The 22,988-nt window shown below is 39.2% G+C and overlaps 1 protein-coding gene across 2 annotated transcripts in view; it reads left to right on the forward strand.

Moving 5' to 3' along the window:
* PRKG1 (protein kinase cGMP-dependent 1) overlaps positions 1 to 22,988 on the forward strand; it is a 653,626-nt gene that overhangs the window by 497,809 nt on the left and 132,829 nt on the right. For both annotated transcript variants that reach the window (XM_083443672.1, XM_083443673.1), the window contains one exon: positions 14,012 to 14,075. In XM_083443672.1, coding sequence (XP_083299798.1) covers positions 14,012 to 14,075 — 64 coding nt within the window. The remainder of the gene's footprint in view (positions 1 to 14,011; positions 14,076 to 22,988) is intronic.

A 22,988-nucleotide genomic window follows, 5' to 3' on the forward strand; every position in this document is an offset into this window, starting at 1 on the left:
TAGTGGTCTTTCTTGCAAAGAACAGGAATTTGGTGTGTTTTAGATGGGGCAATACTCCCCTTGAAGAAACAATATTATTATCTATTTATTAAATTTCTATACCACCCTTCATTTGAGGATCACGGAGCACAATAAAAAAGCACAAAGGAATACATAACATAGTAACAAACAAAAACCAATAAGCCCACACCCAGTTTAAAAGGCCATAATTAGGCAAAGGCCTGGGAGAAGTCAAATGTTTTTGCCTGGTGCCTCAAGACATGTAACAAAAGGTACCAGGCGAGCCTCCCTGGGGAGAGCATTCCGTAAGCAGGAAGCTGCTGCAGAAAATGCCCATTGCCACCCTCCAGACCCCTTGTGGAAGTAAGCGCATGAAAAATGACCTCAGTAAAATCATTGAGTTATTTAAAAAAAAACCTAAAACCCTAAAATGACCAAGGCGTCGCAGTTTCTCTCTCACACAGACACGCAATGATTTTAGTTGTCTTGTAAAAAGGAAGGAAAAGTTATGAATTTTTATTGAGTGACAATTGCAAACAGGACCTATTATCCTTTTTTGTCTGCTTCATAGTGACATTTCAGTGGAATTTCATGTTGTCTTAACAAGCCAAAGTATATTAAATAAATATCCTGGGGGGGGGGGTTAGGGGGATGATTTGCCTTTTCCCACATGTAAAATGATTGTGTGAACGCTGCCTGAATTTAGATGGTGACTTTTTATTAAATCTTTTGAACCATTGTCACTTGATTGACTGCAGTGATTTCCAAGCAAAAGATGGAAAGGACTGAAAATAAATATTCTTCAAACCCATTTCCAGTATTTAATGCAACAGCAGACACATCCTTTGGAACTGAGCAAATCAAGTGCCTAAATACAATTGACAAGGAATAATAATATTTTATTGACTGGGCAATTGGTCATTAATTATTACAGGGTGATTTAGGAGGCAGATCTGGAGGATTAGAGGATGCCATTTCATATATAAACAAATGGCAATGATTTGAAAGTTAATTAAATTCAGATTATTTTTCTCCCCAAATGTAAACTTCCTTAACCTGTGGGTTCAAAAATTACCTACAGTAACATATCAGGAAGATCAAGAAACAACGCTCTCTTTAATCTCAGTCTATAAATTACTGAAATGTTTGGTTATGCAGAAGCTATGAGACACTTTTGTTACACATCTCCCTCTTTTTTTCTGCAGAAGAGTTCTCACAGCCATCTAGTTTCCCCAGCTTGTCAGCCTTTTCCTTGCTTCTGTTTCCAGCTTTCCCAGTAACCAGAACTGGTGTGACCATCAGCCAATCAGGAGAGAGTGGAGTTTAAGTGAGCTGCTGACAATTTAATAGTCAGATGAGGTCTCTTGTCTATCTGAGTGGCACTCACCACATCTTCAATGAGGCGATAAAACACAACATCTCCAAAAAGAGGATAAAAGGGGGCACAGGTTTGCAGAAAAATTGTATGTGCTCATTTGCAAAGCTATATGAAAATTAGCTTACAATTACTATAATTTAGATAGAAATGCAATATATCTCATAATAGCAGGCTTAGCAGGTAAGCTGTGCTCCAGCTCACTGGGTTGTCTAGGTAATAATTGTTGATTGATAACTTCAAGGCCCCTGCCCTTGGGATTATTTATCTTTAAATCAGACTCGGACTAAACAGTCCTTCAATGGATTAATCCAGTTTATGATTGGTACAGCCCAGGAGCACGTCTACTCACAGTTTTCAGCACGGGATGACTGTATATTTTGAGCTGCACTGAATCTGTAAAAAGGCCGTGTTTGTTACTCAAATCCCAACTGCTTGCATGTAGAAAGATTCTATTGAATTCTATTAACATGTTGCACACCATCTATTTTGAAAGTTTGGAAGTTGTACCTTCCACTGAAGCATTTGCTGCTATACTTCATTCATTCAGGCAGCATAATGTGAAACACCAGTTCTTTCTGCTTGTTGCACACAGAGGTCTAGATTGCATTAAGTTTGGTGGCAGACAGTGATTTGTGAATTCTTCTGATGGGAGTAGGGTGAATTGTATAGCATATAAGAAATTGTCTAAGGCACTTAGGGGTTGTAGGCAATTAAGTCCTACTCAGAGTTAAACCACTGAAATTAATGAACCTTAGTAACATTTATTAATTTTTTTTGTAATAATTTTTATTAACAGGCCAATCACATCACATTGTTCAAATCATTAGTTCCAGATTATACAGCCAAATTTTAAAATTTTGGGGGGTACCCATACATCAAGCTCCACACGAGTCCAAAATTCCAGATGACTCCAGACATCACTTATTTGCTGCTTTTATTAAACAGTTCCATCCAGTTCGATTCGGATAGACCTTTATTACTTTCTTTCTCTTCTTGTTGTTATCATTTATTCCTTTCTTTGCGATCTCTGATGATTTTCACAAACAGATTGAAGATTTGGCGTCTCTGTGTGGGTTTTGTGCTCTTCCAAGCTCATATTATTCAGGAACGACCTCTGTTAAATACTTCCATAAACAAAGTTAATCTTCGGTCGGTCCATTATTTTTCCTCAGGCTAGCCCAATAAATCAGACAAATCAGGGGGCTCTGTCAGGTCAAACTTGCATTCCAACCTTCCTTCTCTTTCAAGTAGTCTGAATCTCCTCCCCCTGTTCCTTCTGTTCCTTCTCCGGCTCAGCCTGTCTTGGCGAGACGCCATATTTTTTTAACTGCGTCATAGAAATTTTCCTCCTTCTCGCCATTCGATCTTCTCTTATTGTAATTATTTCCTCCCACACAGTCTTAAAGTTCTGTTTATGATTTTTAAAACGCGACGATCTTATTTCTTTCTGGGGTGGAGGATTATTATAGTCATATCATGCAAAGGAAATAGAAAGAGTTTTTTCCTCCACCCCCCCCCCCTCGTTCCAGCCTTACATTCTCATAGTGGTAGTTCATCAAAAGATTTACTTATCCATCCGTCACTCCCGGTCACAGAGATGCATTAATCAGCAGTTTTATCGTCAAGCTTCACTTGATATATGTGCTTCAGCCTTCTTTCCAATCCGTTATTTCCAATTAGTTCCAATTATAATTCCAAGCTGAAGCAACCAGCACGCGCTGATTGGAATCGGCGTCGGGAAGATCTGATTCCATCGAGGGCTTGTGCCAAGTGTTCCGCACCCCCGTCTCTCGGATCAGGGGGTGCATTATGAACACAGCTGGCAGGGCAGTCCCCCCCATACCCTTGGGGGGGGGCAGGAAGGCTGCCAACTTCCCATAGCAGCCCCTTAATACCTCGTATGGGTCAGAGAGATGTTATTGTCGGCCATCTTCCAACGCGCCACCTAGTGGCCCCCAGTAACATTTATTAATTTCAGTGGATCTTCTCTGACCATGGCTGGTACTTGATTCAACCCAGAATTTTTGTTTTCATGCATGTATTATGTTGTCTCTGTGCATATCTTCATTATCTGAGTTGCTCTCACCTCTGTATTGTCATAATTATTGAAAATTGATTTTAAAACCCCATTAAACTGTAAATGGTTTTTTCTTCTTCTCTTCCCCCCTCCCCAATGAATTTCAACCAGATTCCTGCTGAGGGGGAAGTGCCTTTTGGGTACCTTATACAACTATATATAGCTTTCCTACTTCAAGCTGAGCTATAATTCATTCAGCAAAATAGTATACTGAGAATGATGACCATAAGATATAAAAGTAGGGCAGGCAATACAAGCTTTGTTGCTATGGCAATGATTTAATATCTGGTTTATATAACATTGAGGGTGACTTAATGTAAGGGCCTTTTAAAAACTGTATTAAGAAATACAACCCAGCTTGAGTTCTTAAATGTTGCATATTACTTTTCTTATGTTGATCTGAGTTGTAGTTCAGAGTATCTCCAAATTTCTAATCTTCGTTTTGTAGCCTGAATTAATGTTAAGACTTAAAAAAACCTCAGTAAATGTAAATTATTATAACTGCAATGCTCTTTCATTTCTTGTGAGTGCCAGTTTACGTGTGAGAGTGAGAGTCATTTTCATTCTCAGAGAATTTACTTCCAGACCCCTATATAACTCTTCACCATAGAAACTATACAGATTTGGCTTTCAAAAATCCTGTGTATTTTAAGGAACAAGCTAGATCACTTATACAAACTGGCTAAATAGTCACTGTTTCCTCCCAGGGAGTCTTGGACCAGTAGTTATTCAATGACAACACTATAGTTGCAGGATAGGAGGAGGAGTGGCTCTGATCCCTGGGGAAACCCAACCAGATGGGCAGGGTATAAATAATAATGAATAATTTAAATTCTTATTTTTTGGTAATGTTTATGCGCCTTTTGTTTTCTTTTCCCCCTCCAACTTTATATTGTTTAATTGAAATACTTTCAATGCAAAAATTATAAAAAAAAACAGCCTAGAGTGCCCTGTATCGTGAATATATTGAATGAGCAACTCAATAACCACTCCAACCACATCCCAAGCCTTGCCTAGATTCTTGATTCTCCCCCTTCAGTCTCAGGAGTGAAGGTAGCAGCAAGCCCAGTGGGAAGCCTAGAGTTACCACAACACCAGAGCAGCAGGAGAAGATCCAACTGCAAACAATGACCCACAACCAGAAAATAAAAGATACTAGCAGTGAGGGTATATCTCTCTCAGTCTCCTCTGAACTATTGAGTTATGTAATGTCTAGCTCACTTAGTCAGCTCCCAAACTCCCCAATTTACCTGCTGCTCATCTTCATGCTTTATTTGTATTCTGGAAAATAAATAAGGAATGGAGGTGATCAAAACCTGCTTTATATAAACCTGAAAAATGGTCATAAAACCCACCCAGTTGGTGCAAACTATCAAAATTCTCAGAATTCTTAAGAGATAGGAAAATATCTAGTATAGTTCTATTCATCTATGACCTTTTCGATAACTATCCATGCCCTTTTTGGAAGGTCTTCTCTACACAACTGCAAAGGGAGGGCTAAATCTTGTCATTTGTGAGAATGCTTTGACAGATATTTTGACCTTTCAATTTACTTGTTGCACAGAGCATGATTTGCAATTGACTCGAGATTTGGCATTTCGCCACAAAGTACCCATAATGAGCTTATCCTAAAGGGATTATACAGGCTGAAGAACTAAGATATCAAATGTATTTTGATACATACATATCAGTGTTTATAATTAATAGAAAATAAATTATAAGAGAAAGAAGCAGTGTCTAATGGAGACCTTATTCAAAACCCTATGTTTAATAAAGTGTGTTGTATAAAAGCAGTTGTAATTTAACTTCTTGTTGACTATGACTCACCACACATAAAATCGGGGGAACCCAATTTGCTTTTTTTCCTTGTGGCAAAATGGGTGGATTACTCACTGTGGTAATCTATGAGAAATGAACAGCTGTTCATAAGTCCTTTTGCTAAGATGTTTGCATGGCTTCTGAGAACTCCTGCATTTCTTTAATGTGTGACATGAAAAGCAGCCATCTGAAGCTGAATATACTAAATAACGTTAGAACAGAATTGAAGGATCGTACCCTTTTAGTCCAATATCCTGTTTGTAACAGTAACTTCAAAGGAATTGTATATCACAGCTAGCAGCATTGTAAAGCTTGGAACATGAACATGTCCTGCAGTCTTGAATGATGAAATACTAGCATAGTCAAAAATAGTAGATCAGCCTTCTAATTATAAACACTTTTACTGGGAAGTAATTTCTATTGATTTCAAATAAAACTACCTTATCATGGAACCTGGCAATCAGCAGAACAAGACACTAAAATATCTGTCTTTAAACATTTTAGTTTTTAACGGTGTAGTGGCAAGGAATTATCTATTGCTTTGGGACAGAGTGAAATATATCACATTTCTGAATTCCCAAGTCTAAGTTAGAACAGTGAACCCAGACTTGTGGTTTCTCTCACATGGCCAAGACATGCCATGAGTTTGGATTTGGATTACTGCTAAACCCAAGCCATGGCTTCATTCTGGGTGGTGTGGCAGCAGCACAATCACATGAGGCACAAATCACCCATGGTATTCAGTCAATGTGCTTGCATGCTTGCACATGCATGCTTAACCATGGGTTAGGTTAGATATGTTACTTGCAAACTGGACCAGAATTGTGAAGCTTGCAACTACTTGCATGCTTTACTTATCATCATCAGTGTCAATGTTGGGGATATCTTGAGCAGAATGTCTAGCAACTCTTGGAATATGGCATCTCCATTAGCCCAGTTGTGCTCAGGATGCCCAGGTGAGGTTGGGATGTATTTGTATGCAAGATGTATTTCTGTACTGTACACATTTTGGTAGATTTTAGTAAAATATGCACTTTTGGTGCTGATCAACAAGTTATTGAAATAATCAGATTCCGTTATAATGGGAAAGCGGTAGGCCAGATCATCTGTCGAGTTTCATCCTGGCCAAGGCATAATAATATTGATAACATCTGTAAATGAAGCCCTGATATGCTGAGACTTTGGAGCCAGTTTTGTCACTGTTTCCATTGTCAAGAGGAAGAGATTTTTTTACCAGCAGAGAACATGCTTCACGTGCAGAAATTGTCAAATAGCCACCGCCAAATATATCCCCATTTTTGCAGAACACAAATGGATATTTGGTCCAGCGCTACTTTTGTCTGTTCATTTGTCAGATTAACAGTAATTGTTGGTGCTAGGATATAGTGTCTGTGGTTCTACTAAACCACGAATTTTGTAGCAGAAGGAAGGTTTCTTTATGGAAAATTGTGTGAAAAGTAGATGGTTATCTGTAAGTAGACAACTGTAGTGGTACATGCTGAACTACAAAGGACACAAGTCAGTTACATGTCAAGTTAAACACTGGGACAGATGTCAGTACTGAACACTGATAATAAAAAATCAGGCTGAAATGCTGAATTAAAAACATCAACTATTCGTTAGTTTTCAGGAATCCACAGAGGGTAAATGTCCTGAATTACAAAACATACAATCAATAATGTCTGTTCCATTTATACTTAGAAAATCAGCAAATGAGAAGATTGCAAAGATAGTGGTGACATTTCTTAAAATAGGCATAGACTTGTTGTCAGTATATTATTGCCTTGGGCAAATCCTGAAGTGGGTATTCGTCCTCCATCTCTGCACAAGTATCAATTATTGAAGCATTCTGCTTAGGTTAGCCTTAGCTTGTGCAGGTTATATGATTAAGAGGATACTTTGTTCTTCGCTATGTTAGATGGGCGACATAGGAATTAGTCAAACAACAGCTTTCATGGAGTCCTGCCACACTAATTGAACTGCTCAGTGAAATTAGTGTTCAGAACTAAAGATCTCTGAAGCGATTTATCAGCCTTTCAAGAGATCTGGAACACCTTTACTGCTGCTGTTGGCATCTCTGCTTGTAAACAATTCTAAATATATTTGGATTCATTGTGGAAAAGATCCCAGTATCAATGCATTATAACATATACCACTTTTGTAAGATAAATATGAATACCTATTTAGACTCTTAAAAATATATATCTCGTGACCATTTCTCAAGGATAGCAATACCTTCCAGACAGTTTAGTCTTCCTTATTGATATCAAATATTATTTGATTATATTTTACCATGTTTTAGTTTAAGGCATTGTAAGCCATGTTGAGTTTATTTATTTTATTTTATTAATAAATTTCTATGTTACCCTTCATCTGAAGAGCACAATATAAAAACACAATAATACATAACACAATAATAAGCAAAAAATAGTTTAAAAGACCATAGAGTGTTTCATTAGCCAAAGGCCTGAGAGAAGAATGTTTTTGTCCAGCTGATGCAGTTCAGCTGGGAGTGATGTTGCAGATGTTACTTGGAGCTATTGAGTCAGAGCTTCAGTCCAGCGAGGAGCCACGTACCCTCAAGTGCTCCACTGCAAAGGTGGATTTAGGGGAGCACAACTGGTCCGGTCGCACTGGGCACTGAGCTTCTGGGGACGCCACAACTGTGATTTAGAACGGAGCATGAGAAACAGTGGGAAGGCAAATTTTGGCATTGCACAGGGCACCAATGAAATTTGAGACCCCAAGGACTCACTGGGAAGCAGTCAACTGGCTCTTCCTCCGGTGTTCCTGGAGGACCTTTCTACCTGTATACATTTTGCCTCCACATTCAAGATACACATTTTAATATAATTAGAAACAATAAATTCCTTCCTTCAAGGAGTTTGCATCAGAGGTTGCATCTGAAATTTGGCAAAGCAGAGTGTACTGAATGTGTTAATATTGCATGCAGTGAAAAACTTGTTGCATTTCTTTGTAAGGTGAGGACCTACTTTATGCTCAGAACAATCTGTTTGTACCAAAACTCCATCAGAAAGGGTATACAATTATTTTCAGAAGATCCTCATTTGCCGAATGATTATGCTCTAGGAAAAATGCAGCATGGTGTATGACTGTATAGAATTCTGTATAGAAAATGTGTAATATTAGAAAGGAAGCCTATTTTATTAGATGAATGGTACAATTCCTTCCTTTTTTGTTGAAAATAATGAGAAAAATGGCTTGCATTTGTCCTGCCAAAGTAATATCCAAAACATATATTATTATGCTGATATACTGTCAAGTGTAGCAGGCATAGCTGTTAGACTGAAATCAAATGGTCAGTTGAACTTGATTTAGGTTATCATAAATATCCTTTGTAGATATTGTCAGTGAATATTTAACTAGTTTTGAAATCATAAGGCTCATATCTCAATGAATGTAAATTGCAGAGTAGTGATGCCTTTTCTTCAGTTAGAAGCTTTGACATTCACTAAGACTAAGGAGCTAGTGTTGTCTGTGACTTTGAGCTTCAGCTTGTCTTTTACAAAGACAGTTTTGTTTTTATTATCTCTAAAAGTGTCAAAATAGTAAGAGGATTAGGTTTTGGCTTTTTTCTCCCTCCAGTATGCTTTCTATGATTTTATGGGGATTAGATGCTCATTTTGCCATGCAAAAGAATTCATTTAGATTGTTACATCCAGTGAGACCCTTTTAAAAAAGATATTCTATGGCTGGGATAATGCCCGCAACCTTTGCATTAGGGCTGGGGAATTTTTTTCCCACCCATGGGCAACCTTATAGGAGCTGGATGCCAGTGATAGGTGGAGCCAGGGGGCAAAAAGTGGGTAGTGCAATAGATGTGACTTAACTTCATACATCAGGCTATATTCCAGCCACACAAAAAATCACAGGGTTCTGCACACGCCCAAACACCACCCAGGCAAGCAAGAGGCTTTGTAGCTCAAGGGCATATTTCAGTCAGACAAAAGTACTTGAGGTGGGCACAAAACAGGGGCAATGTGGGGTGTGTTCTGGGGAGAGTCCTGAGGCTGGTAGAGAGGCCTGGAGCATTTGGCTCCCATCACTGATTGAAGACATATCAGACAGGGTTCAGTATCCCTTGCCCTAATGATCCCATTGGTCTTTAAGGAGATTATTACCCAAATGTCTAAATATATAAAAATAGCCTTTAGAGACAGTACTTCCTTGGACACTCTCACAAGAGTGAATGCACAATTCTGAAATGATATTCCAAGTCAAGGATGCCTATGTAATTGTTACACTTGTATGGATCATATATTCTGTGTAGAAGCAAAACTTTGTCCATTTGGTACTCCCTGTCCCTTTTGACAAATATTAGTATGGCTGACAGATTGGTAAATGCCACGCTTTATTGGCTTCTCCTGTTAAAATTCAATTTTCTTACACTCCCTTGAACAATGCAATGGCTGTCCATGCAGAAATCCCTGAATACCAGGTGTAACATCTTGTTAGTGCCAACATCATTCTTAGATAACAGTGTTGCCACAGCTCCATCTACTTGGGCTTCTAAAGTTGTCATATTGTATCTATAGCCCTTATCACACATCACTTCTGTTTTCAGGTAACTTGCTAAACAGAAAAAAGAAAACCTATTTCTTTATGTCAAGGTACCATGCATCTTTCTCAGAAAGCAACCTGTATTGCATACTATTGCTTCCTGATGGTCTTCAAAATGATTGTCGGTTGTATCCAGTTTGCTAACTGAAGACTCTTTGATTCAGTGGAAGCTCCCATCAATATAATGGGCAAGGATGCAATTTTCACTCCCCTCTCCTCACTGTTTTAAAAGTGTATCCCAAACTAGGGGTGATGGAGCTGAAGGCAGGGTGTAAATAAGAAAAAAAAAAGTTTAATTTTCCTATTCCACTAACAAATGCCCCTGCAGATACAAAGAGCCTTCTGTTATCAAAGGGGCATGATTGAATACAGCCTCCTAGGTTCAAATGTCAGAGTCTTGAAGTACTCTTGTATCTAACAGATCCATAAATATCAAAAGGAAATTGACTGTCAAATAATGCAACTATTCTTCTGAAGACTTTTTTTGTTGTTGTTGTTCTTATGTTGAGAGTCAGGAACCTGAGGGTGATTGAGGTCTCTCTATCTGACCCTCACCCCCACTTTGCCGCCCATCATCTGCTCAAGTTTTTTGCTTAGCTGACATGAAGTGTGAAGTATCTTCATTGACTGTCGAGGAGGATGGAAAGTGTGTGTGTGTGTAGAAACTCCTGGCTTTAGTGTGGCTTGAATGTAGCCTACTATTCAAAGAGTGTTATCGCCTCCATTGCTCTGCCCAGTTTTGCCTTCGCTCCACCCACTTTCACCTCTAGCTCCGCCCACCACTGCTGTGCAGTTCCCAGTTGATTCTCCTGAGGGAATGTGGCTCTTAGGCTGGCAAAGGTGTTCCATCCCTGCCTTACACAGTAACTCATGAAGAGTCATGAGTGTGCTACAGCCAATATGAAATTGTGGGATCCCATGCATAATAAATTATGTTGCCATACTTCTGAGTTGCTGCAGAAATTTTGCCTGCTAAATACAGGATGGTATCAAAGTTCATTTCATCATTCACACTTCAGGCAACCTAACATAATGTGACTTGATAGCTCCAAATCATGTGACTGGCTGATTTATTTAGTTTTGGCATTTTTATTATATATAGTTTTTCCTTTTGGGTCATTTCATGTACCATCCTGCCCCAATTTTGTTACATTATAGTTTAAAAACGAGGTTGTGATTGGAAAGTACATGCTGTGGCTCATAAGTGACAGGAGCATGGGGGAAATAGAGAGTTGTTCCCATGCTCATTCTAGTACTTTGTTCATTCGATATACACATCTGTAAAGACTGCTGGCTTAAGGAAAAAGTGAAGGATAAGCACAGCAGCACGATTACTACTAAATGGCTTTTGTAAAACGTTTGTTCCCCTTATCAGCAGATCGCAGAAGTGCAAACTAAAATCTAGGCTTTTAAAATAAGGAATATTGAAGTTCCTTGATAAAATCAGTACTGATGGAGAACTATCCATCGAAAAACAGCCTTTCTACCCTTCAGTATGCAACTCTAGGGGAGCTTTTATATTTTCTAGTTTACATCTTAGTGCATGTGAGCCACATTGACCCAACAGAGATGGTGATTTCCAGATTCCTTTGCAATGCACAGCAGATGCTTTGTATCAAAGGAATTCTTGTTAAAGTTAAAGTTAAAAGTGCTTCATGGGGAAGGAAGTTTGAAAACCAGTGGGCCAGCCAGGGAGGAACTTCTATATTTAATTTTGGCATTGCTGTGATGGTTCTCCTCTACCTTTTCCCTCCACACCCATTTCCTTGTATGTTATGCCTTTTTAGTTTTAAAACCAAGGGGCACGGTTTATCTCTCATTTTTAAAAATTGATGTGAGTTGCTTTGGGAAACAATATTTGAGAAGTAGGGTAGAAATAAAATTAATTCTAGGTGCTAGAATTATTTTGGTTTTGCAGACATTTAAAACTTCAATACATGTAAGAAAAAAGACTATTTCAGAGGGGCTGTTATGTACCCTGCTCCTAAATAATGCATCGTGACAGAGTAGATTTGTCTTGCTATGCTGTATAATCCTAAACCTGTAAGATCTCCACCATCCCCAGCTGGAAAAATCTTACGTCGCAGGAGGCATAACACTTACTGTTTTTATATTGATTTATTACAGCCTTGTATTTTAAACGTTGTTTTAAGCCTCTGAGCAATGTAAATGCACTGGAAGGACCGTATTTAAATCTCTCAGGTTGGCTGATAATAGATATAGAATTCCCCCCTTAAAGAATCTCCTCTGCTTGTTTTCTATATGCATAGAAATTCCATCTAATTTTATGTATGGGCCATGCTGTTGAATCATTTACTGAAATACTGTTAAGTCATCAGTTTGATGATGCCAAGGAACTCAAGCATATTTTGGCTGATAATTCAAGTATGAAATTCTGTATTTATACATTCTTGTAAATATGTATTTTTCATCCAGCTCTTTTTAGAAAAATTATGCTGTCTCAGTAGTATAAGGTATAAATATATAAATGCTGTCACTTTCCAGGTATTTAGACGCATTCATGGGTTATGTGTACTGTTGGCAATCCTTGTTAAAAGTGTCTTGTTTACTATACTAGTAATTTTGTCACTCTGGGACATCATTTATTTTGGACTTGTGCTCTGTCAACATTTCTAATTGCCTAATTACCTGCTCTGTTGCTGAAATAATGCTTTAGAAATGAATGCTCTCTCTCTCCCCCCCCCAATTTTCCCTACTTACGTGTGAACTTAATTTGCTCCTTACCTTATATTTGCAACGTTGAGATTTTTTAGTTAATCGAGATAAAGTTCATCAGATATATCAAAGATCGAGGAAATGATTTAATCAAGTCCAGCAGCAGCCCTCACAGAAATCTTTTCCCGGTGGGCATACCCTTTGGTAGCTCCATCTTTATCCATTATTAACAGTTTGAAATATCATTCCATTTTCTGCCTGCACTAATTTGCTGAGTTAGCTTCTGTTAATTATGACTTTAATCTGTGATTCAGAGCACGACAGGGGGCAAAATTAACCAATTTCCACAGCAATTTTTTACTGTGCTGCTTCGTTCTCTCTCTTTTTTTTCAAGTGACAGTGTGGAACAGAGCTGGTGTGAATACATTGCCTATAAAGAGATCTGGGCATTACCACTTTGTTGCCTTTGTCTTTTCACTAACCATATTGCAGCCTTGCACAACATTGCTGAGATTCTTTCCTAACAGAATTTTATTCACTACTGGAAAATACCTTATCTTAGATAGTATGCTCATGGATAGGAATTTGAAAGTTCTCAGAAGGATGGGTCTGTGGTTTACTGTTATGTGAAGTGTCTATTGCTTATGTTACTGTTTTCTTGTGAAAATCTATTATATATATAGGCAAGCTAAATATAAGGAAGGCAAGCTAAATATAAGGAAGGACTTCCCATTTAAAAACAAACCACCAAGAACACTGATTTGCGGCACTTTGTAGCCAGCTTCCCATGCTTCAGTTAAAGCCCAGGGAAAGACATGAGTTAATTCTATCCATGGGGCATTTTCATATCAGGAAAAGTCAGCAGCAGAGCGCTAGAGAAATGTTTAATGGAAAGAAAAGCACATTCATCATCCTCCATATATTGCAGTGATAAGTGCAACCTCCCACTTCCCAAAATTCTAAAGAAATTTTAAAGTGCCCTATGAATGAGCGGAAAGATGGAAGCCTCTCTCTTTTTGGTGAAAGAAAACTCTTAAGAAATTAGAAGACAGATTTTGGCGCAACACTTATTTTCTATTTTGTATTCTTACTCACATCCTTATTGCCAGGAAAACTCAGAATACCCTAATATCATTAAAATTGTGGTGGCGATTAATATTACTTCCTTGATCTCCTTTTGCTAGACACAGAAGTTCCTCATGGGTATATGCATGTACACAGTTTGAAAAGATACATGGAATTTTTTATCTGCCTCCTAAAATGGTGTCAATTTTTTCTGTTAGTATGTTCTAAACACTTTGATGCTTCTAGCTAAGTATAAAATTGGCATTTAACCTTTTATTTGGAAAAGAACTATTGAACCTGTGTTAATCTGTATGGATGTTTAAAAGCTATAACTTACTTTGCTGTTGTAAGTGGTTACGAGCTTCTAGATGTGATTTTATCTATACCCTTATGGCCTTTCTCACTTTATATTACAGCGTTCCTACATTCCAGAGCCTTCCTGAAGAGATACTCAGTAAGCTTGCTGATGTCCTGGAAGAGGTATTTAACTTTTAATGTTTTATGTTAGTAAGAGGAGTATAGTAGGAAGTCTTTTGTTTACAAAAGTAGTTCACCTATGCCAGCCACTTCTGGGGCACTTCTGCTGAAGTAAAGTATCTTCTCTTGGATAATGGTGTTTATGGTGCAACTGATGTCCTTTGAAAAAAAAAATAAGGTGAAAAGATCAAGTGGCATATAGTCTACTTCAGCAGAGATTCCGTTTCTAGGGAATTACAAAATTGACATTTTCCTGAAGACTTGTCCACACAGCACAGCGCTTGTAGACTAAACACTGTGAGTGAACAATGAGATCACACCGTCAAAGTTGGGAAAAACAACTTTAAAAGTGTATTTAGCATACTCATACTCGTTGTATTGGATGTGAATTAGCACGGCACCAGATACTAACCTCAGTTCTCAATTTGGGTTTGGCATTCGTTTAATAGTGGTGCTTAGTGCTGTTATGGGGGTTGTGGTTGGAATTGTGAATTCAGGAATGATCCCCAGCTCTTTACAACCTGAAGCCTAACAGCCACCCCACCACAAGCAGCTCAGAATCTCCTAAACGTTCCTCCAGTGGGAATGGAGAATGGCTTTAGATGGTAGTTGATGCCTTGATCGTAAGGCAGCCATGGTTGCCAAGGAAGCTAGAAGCATCCATTTCTGCTAAGGAGTTTAGAGACCTCAGGAAGAGGCCTCTGCCATTGTCAGCCTTCACTGTTAGGTTCCCTTTCCTCACCTTGCAAGGGAAGTTTAAGAAAATTTGGAGAGCAGAAATTGTGGAGGATTGGTAACAACTCACTTGGGCTCAGTCTTTCCAAGCTCTTTCAGAGAAAAAAAAGTGTAAAATATCTAGTCAATTAAGATTTCAGCTCAAGGGAAATCACATGTCCAGTTGTTAACCACAGTTGAGTTCAGCATGTACAGCTCACATAGTGCTCCTGGATGTCAAGACTGGCTGAAAACCGTAAGTGATAAAAGACCTGAAGGAATGTTAAAACAGGGTCTCAGATACCTCTCTACCAGACTTCCTTGTCTTTTCTGACTGGTCTGGCACTACAGAAGTTTTGACCAGCTTATGCTACTTGGTCTAACAAATGTTTCCAGCCATTGGAATTATTCCATTGAAGTTAAGCTCACTAGGTTTAAAATACATTGCCTTTCGGCAGTTGCGCTGCTAGCATGAATATTTTTTAAATGAATACATGTTTCACTGCCTATAGGAGAGTCGGTGCCTTCTTTTTCTCCATCACTCTTGTAGCCTTATGCCTTCCATCTTCTCTGCAGTTCTGCCCCATCTCACTTTTCAATGGAATTCTGATGAGCTAGGCTTCATATAATTCCATGCAATTAAGGTATACTAATGCTAGAATTTTGATGAACCATTTTTAATGACCCTCAAGTCCTGGGGGATGTGGGAAGTCTTGTATCCGCTCATTCAAAATGTATTAAATACATGTTAATTTCACATCAAGCAACTTGTGAATGTTATTTGTAATTTGCTTCCTAATTACTACTTTTGCACCTGCAAAATTGCATACTAGCAAGTCCTGTAGGCACAATTAATGTCCATTAATATGTCATCTTATGTGCGTTAATTATATGACATCTATACATGCAAACTGTGTGCTGTTCTCCTTGCGATTATGTATTTTCACATGTTCTTGGTTTATACAAGAAAATAAGCTGTGTTTCTTGAGCAACAACTCACTATTTAAATGTTCACAAGGATAGTTTTGACATTTTAAAAGCAATTACCATCTGACCTTCATTAATATTTATATACTGTCTTTTTCTGCTTTTATCTAGCTGCTAGATTCTAGCACATGGACAATGAAATTGATGTGCAAGGAAAAATAGTAATTTGGGGAAAGAGCTACAAATTGTATAACATGTAAACTGTTCCTTTGAAACATAAGGTATATGGGGAAAGTGGTGAGCCTGCAGAACAAACACTATAATTAAATATTGCCAGGCCCACACCACATGTTAAGAAAAATTGATGCTGGGAGCCATAGCCCCCTTTTCAAGTACCTGTTTTCCTCTTTCTAGTGCCTGATGTTATTACAATGAGCATTCCTTTTGCCTACTCTACATAATTGGCTGCTGTTACTGCGGCTCTTAATGATATCTGGCTGAACTAAATATTATTCAGTGAAGGAGCCCTTTGTTCTTTGTGTTGTATAGTTCCACCCTAATTTTGCATCCTAATTTTAAATACATCAGCCATCAATAATGATAAGAAGCCTGACATGAGATGTATACAAGTATCAGACTCCTCCCCTCTAGAAATGAAAACCATTCTAACAAATCTCAATGTTGGGTTATTCCGCACCATTTCCCCCTAATTTCTGTCTTGCTCCTTGCTCTCAGTTTCCCCATTCCAGCTTGCATTAGAATATAAACAACTACGTGCGCTCACGTATTATATGCTTGTAAACACTGCTTTCAATTTTTTTTAAATATAGATTAAGCAGTATCAAAATGATCTAAGTAAATAAATAAATAAATAAATAATGTATCTATAATGGATATATCATTTTAGCAATTTCCTTTTTCTGCATACATTGCATTAGGCCATAAAAGAAACTTCAAAAATGTTCAAATCAGTTTCCACTTCCTTTGAGAATAGCATGGCCCTAGAAAAATCTCTCTCTTTACATAACTGAAGAGTTGGTCAAGTAGGTAACTTGTTGACATAGGAGCTAATGGCTGGAAGCAGAGTAGAAAAGTGCATGCAAGCCTTCTCAATAGCTTTTCCTTTTGCAAATACATCCAGTTGCACTTATCTCCATCCCATTCCCATCCCTCTGATTGCATTTAGGATGCTAAGGGCTGATTTTGGAGCTTCAGCCTCCACCAAACGGCAAAGCAGAGGAGTTTTAATTAGATTTTTTTTTAAGGACCCCAAGCTGAATCAGGTGATCTGCAGAGCACATAAGCGGGGTCTGAACCAAATTCTGTGGTTCTGCACACTGCTAATATATGTTGTTGTTGTTGTTTAGTCATTTAGTCGTGTCTGACTCTTCGTGACCCCATGGACCAGAGCATGCCAGGCACTCCTATCTTCCACTGCCTCCCGCAGTTTGGTCAAACGCATAATATATAGGATTGCACTATTACCAATACGTGTACTTAGGAGCACAGCTTTTCTTTTTCAACCTTATCTAATATGGTTTATCTCAGAAGGTTTTCTGGATTTCTGTTTTGTTTTTATTTATGGGTAGCATTCCATATGCATGATAGAAATCTCTCTGCCTGTGATGTTTCATCAAAATCAAAGGTACTTAAATTATCTTTCAAAGTAACTGCATTTTATCTAGGTTGGTAGTCTTACAAGCACTGAATGAGAATAGCTGACAGGCACTGTTTGAGGCAAGGAATAATCTCTCCTTTCTTCATAGCACAATTTAATATCCTCTTTCTCCTTATGAAACTGTGAATAATCTAGCATGGCTGCAGTGCAGCTCTCTTACAAACTGTTAGCTAATACACAGAAGCAAAAAAAGCTACTTGAAATTGCCTATTAGGCGATTCTTATGTGCAAATGCTGTTGTGAGGATGGTGGTAAAAAGGCTGTTATGTAATGAGATCACATCTTTAAACTTGGAAATTGTATGATGATTTTATTTAGCATATTGTAATGGATGTGAATTATCAAAGCACCAAGTCATCAGGGTCGTGTTACCCATAGGCGCTAGGGGTGCAGGGCGCCGGGCTCTCAGGGGCGCCAGGCCAAGAGTCCGGAGCCAAGATTTGGGGTCCGGGAATTGGGAAGAGCCGACAGCCGCTGCTGAGCGGAGCAGAGCCCGTCGGAGCGCCGCATCTCTTCTGCTACGGGCGAGTGATTCACTAAGTCAGCCGGCCGGCTCCGCGCTCCTGCACACGCTGCTAACACGAGGCGCCTGGCTTTGCTTAGTTGCCACTGCCTCAGGCGGTGTTGCACTGGGCTCTGATTGCTCCTCCCCCGGCATCCGGCCCCGGCCTTGCTCTGCTGCCACTGCCTTGGGCTCCTCTGTTGTTGCTGAGACAGCCGGTCAGGCCAGCTGTCAACAACTTTGCGATATCCCCCAAAAAAGGTCGACCACTCTGGGCAACGGGGGGGGGAGGGGCCAGGCGGATCTTTGCACCCTGGCGCCACATGTGCTTAAGACGGCCCTGCAAGTCATCATCCTATGGCATGCCTAATAGCAGTGAATTATTTTAAATATATATAGTATAAGAATAATACTGATCATTGAACTAAAATAGCTTAAGGCCACAATTCTGTGTAAACATTTCTGGAAGTCTGTTCCAATGCATGGTACAACTTTAGACTAAAGGTGAGAGCTGACATGATTGAAAGCTCTTTCACACAAAAATAATACCCCCCCCCCCGTCTCTCTGTGTGTGTGGAGAGTGTGCACACTAGCCCCAAGATCTAGCTTGTATTTGTAGCTGTGGGAAGCAGTGTGATTTGTTACTCTGGGCCTTTCCAATTTGACTTGTTTTTTCTTTAACAACTCTGGTTTCAGCACCATTCACTATAATAGGGAATCTAAAAATGGCTGCAACTCCCCCTTTCCCCACCCCACATAATTTGAACTGTAGTATACCCCTTCATAAAGGGCAAGTTTCAGAATATCTGCAGTGGTTCTCCCTTAATAACAGATCTCACCTTGGACCTGGTGGTGAAATAGGAATCATAGCAGGTGGGTAGTGGGGGAGGGGGAAGGAACATGGATCCCCAAGAAAGACTGATGTGGGAAAATGGCATCCCCAGTAAGGTCCCTGTTGCCCAAAGGGTTGTTGCTGAGAAGTGGACTTCTGTCCCCTACCCCACCCCCCAATTTGGAGGGCTATAGCCTATTTTCCCTGGAGACGAAATCTCTCTCTTGACTTGTATAGGTGGGAAAAGCCTCTGGATCACCAGAGAAGACGGTAGTGGAAGAAACTGTACCCTTTCCAGCAAGGGCCCTCGTATCGCAAGGTCTTTGGTGGTGGTGGCTCCCCTACCCTGGATTTTTGGTATACAGCTTCTTCTCACTGGGAGAGAGAAACCTCTCCATTAACTTGAGAAGAGATTGAGGGGGAAAGAGCAGGGGAAGACCATGGATCCTGAGGAAAGATTGGGGCTGGATCTAGACACATCAAAGAAGTGTTTCAGTTTAAAGTGTTTTAATTTAACCAGGGAAAGCAGGTAGAGAAAAAACGGGACTACATGTCGCCATCTGGTGGTGCCATGTTATATCGCCCATACAACGCATATACGGTAAATCGTTTTTTCCCTTTACCAGTCTAGTTGAGTCCTGGGAGAAATGTCATCTTCCCCGCAAGTTGTCACCCCAAGGGTGATTGCTAAGAGGTAGGACCTCTGCCCCAACCACAGATTTTGGGGGATACAACCTCTATCTTCCTCTTGGGATATAGAGATCTTTCCATTAACTTGCATAGGAAAAAGGTGATAGTAATAACATTAAAAAAAAAAACCCAAGCAGAGATCCAGGTAAAAAACCTGACTTTTAAATATTTACAATGTTTACTGGATTTGAGCAACAGTGTTGGCATTTAGCAAAAGATACATGCATAGATCTGGTGCATATGTGTTGTACAGACAACGACCATTTTGTGTGTGTTCAAGGCACGCATGCATGCGCCATGGTTGGACACTGAATAGGGCATAACATGGTGAGGTGGACTTACACATGGCCTGCCATCGGACACAATGACCCGGAAAGCAACCCCCATGCAAACTGGGGGTTGCCTGTATCTGTATGCATTGGTTTAAACTGTCTTGATATTTTTGATATTTTATGCAGGTGGTTGGTTTATAGATTTTTTTTTATAAATAAAGTAAGAAATTGCAGCCCATGACTGCAGTCATGCACACACATACCTCTGTGTGAGTCTTAAGTATGGATATGTGAGCCCTGAATCATTTGATGGGAGAAAAATAGTTTCCCCTATGCTATCAACTAAATTCTAGCATTTCAGTTTAACTGGCTTTTAGAGCAAGCTGTTAAAGCGACCCTTTTTTTGTTTGTTTCATCAGACTCAAGTATTTGTCACTAAAAAGTATTTTTGAAGTGGGGAGGACTCAATTGTTCAATGCTCCCATAACAGGTTTGTATTCAACTCTCTGTGAATAATGAGAGTGGAGAGGCTGACAGAATTGAATAGCATACCTCATAAAAAGAAACTGATCTGTAAACTCAAGATAAATTCCAGTGTAATAGTGTGGCACAGAACACTCTGGGAGCATAAAGGCGTCTAAAATAAAAGGTATGGGGAAGTCAGTCCCAAACTTCGGGAAGAAGAGAGGAAGATTATTAAAGTCTAAAGTATAGCTAACACAAAAACAAAACTAGTTCTGAACATTAGATTGCACAGTCTGTGCCAGCAAAACACACTGATTTCTAAACAGTAGCTTACTACAGTTCAGCCTAGACAACCAAGAATCTCAGTGCACTTTAATCAAATAATATGTTCAAGGGAATAAAAGAGGTCCATAGAGCAATAGTTCCATGGAACGCAAACAAGTGAGCCAATCCACCTGCCATTCTGTAAGATGCTTTTGTTAGGGCTAGGGTTTCATGGGGATTTTATTCTATTTCCTGTTGTTATCAATGTGACCATAGGACAAATGACAAGTAGATAAATGCCCTTCCTTGGAGGTCAAGAGGCAATATGAACTGGAGGTGGGCAGAGGCTGTTGTGCTCATCATGTGCTGCCTGTGAGTTTCCCACAGGCATCTGCTTGCCCACTGGATGCTGGACTAGATGAGCCATTGTCCTGATGCCACATGCTGTTCTTACATTATTAAATAGCATCGTTATATAGAAATCTGCCCATTAACTTTTCACAGCTAGAAGGTCATTTTCTCACAGCAGAGAGCATTTGTACTAAGAAATGCAAACTTCTTTCTCCCCCTAAGTTTGTTACATTCTGCAAGAACAGAGCTGGCCCACCCATAAGGCTTTGTGAGTCAGCTGCCTCAGGTGGCAGGCTGGGGGCAGCTGGGAGGGTATGGCAGATCCGGGTCCATGAGGAGTGTGCATCTCTCCGCCATCCATACTTGTCAGCCACTTTCCTCACCCTCTTCTGCCCCGTCACTGCTGCCTGCTCCTCTGTAGCCTCCTGTTTCCTCCCCTGCCACCTTCAGTCACCTCACTGCAGTATCTCCACTGGTAAGAAATATGTGACAATGCTTATAAATCTGAAGCAGTCCTATGCCTGGTTTTACTTAGAGTTTAGTGTGGTTTACTTCCACGCAAACTGTGCATAGGATTGCACTATTGATTGGTGTAACTGGGGACACAAGTTCTCTGATTCTTGTACACTATGTGAAGCACAATACTAATTAGGTTTACTCAGAAGTAGAGCCCACTGATTTTAATGGTACTTACTATTAGGTAGGTGTACACAGGATTACAGTAAAAGTGCTTTTTTCTCAAAAAAAATATTAGGGGTACTCTCGTTTCCCTATTCATATTGAAATACTGCCCCTCAATGAAGCCAAACTTAGATTCATAAAATGTTTAGGGGTATGCGTACCCCTGCGTACCCCCCAGAAAAATACACTGGTCATAGCAGATCCCTGCCACCCACAACAAGAAACATGGTCTTTGGTTATGTAATAAAGGAAAAGTTATCATCTTATGTGCTTGGGGTAATTTCTTTATAACCAGAATAACAATACTATCCATACCATTGTGGTAATGGATTCATAGAATCATGGAGTTGAAAGAGACCCCAAGGATCATCTAACTGTAACACAACCCTCTGCAGGAATCTCAACTAGATCATACATAGTGTCATATCATTTTTCTCTTGTTGGGTCTCCTGTTCTATAGTGGCCCATGCCCATTTCACAAATGTATGAATCTAAGCCAATGTGTGAAGCTAAAGAAGTAAAGGATTTACATAATTTCCTTCTTGGTATTTGTCAACCCCTAGGAATGTATCTTCTAGTGAGGCATTTTAAAAAGTTGCGTTGGTGTTTTGTTATGTAGTTGTGATAGAAACGAAAGGATTGACCCAGCGATGACACACCATCTTTGTTTTAAGCAAATAAAAAAGTGTGTTGAAATCCAGAAAACATTGAATTGCAAGCATATAAAGCAGATTAAAATGTACCTTGTGATCATCTGCTGGTGGTTTTATAAATTAGGGTGTTAGCTCTGCAAAATTGTTCGGAAGGGATTTAAAACTGCTTTAACTTTTCTGAAATTCAATTAGGCCATGTATGCACAGCCATCTCATAAATATTATATTGATGAACACTGAAATGCTGTAACTCAGAACATGATGCTCTCCTCAGCATTCATTCACCTTTTCTATAATTAGTGATGGATTTTACTCACTGCAGGAGAGCAGTAAAGAGGGATAGAATGGGTGGTACATCAGTCATGCACTTCCTCTAGTGGTCTGCATATAAAAAAATAATACTAATTAGCCGTATCATTTACCCTCTGTATAATGTGTGTGGGGGTGTGTGAAAATTCTTGCAAAAATGTGTTTTCAGGTTGAGCAGTTTAGTTACTTTCCTCTCATTTACGCTTCAGGCCAGTTCTTCAGAATTTAGAATTTTTTTTCCTAGCTTTTAATTTTAAGTTTGTCTCTCCTACCTCAATGCTAGTTTCATCCTGTCCTTTGTTTTATGTTATGAGATGGATTTTTAATATTTTTGTTTTTATTTTTTGACATCATCATCATTTTATTTGTATGCCGCCTTTCCACAGTTAAAACAATGCTCAAGGCGGCTTACAATATGAAAAGATTTACATAATTACAAACATAGCAAAGTAGTCATAAAAATACATAAATAACATCAAAACTACATAACCAAACTGAACAATTTCCACAAAAAAATAAAGAAACAGAAAAATAATAATATAAAAAGGTAAAGGTAAAGGACCCCGTTGCAGATGACT

The sequence above is a fragment of the Podarcis tiliguerta genome (genome assembly GCF_965153285.1).
Source record: "Podarcis tiliguerta genome assembly, chromosome: 5".
Classification (NCBI taxonomy): Eukaryota; Metazoa; Chordata; class Lepidosauria; order Squamata; family Lacertidae; genus Podarcis; species Podarcis tiliguerta.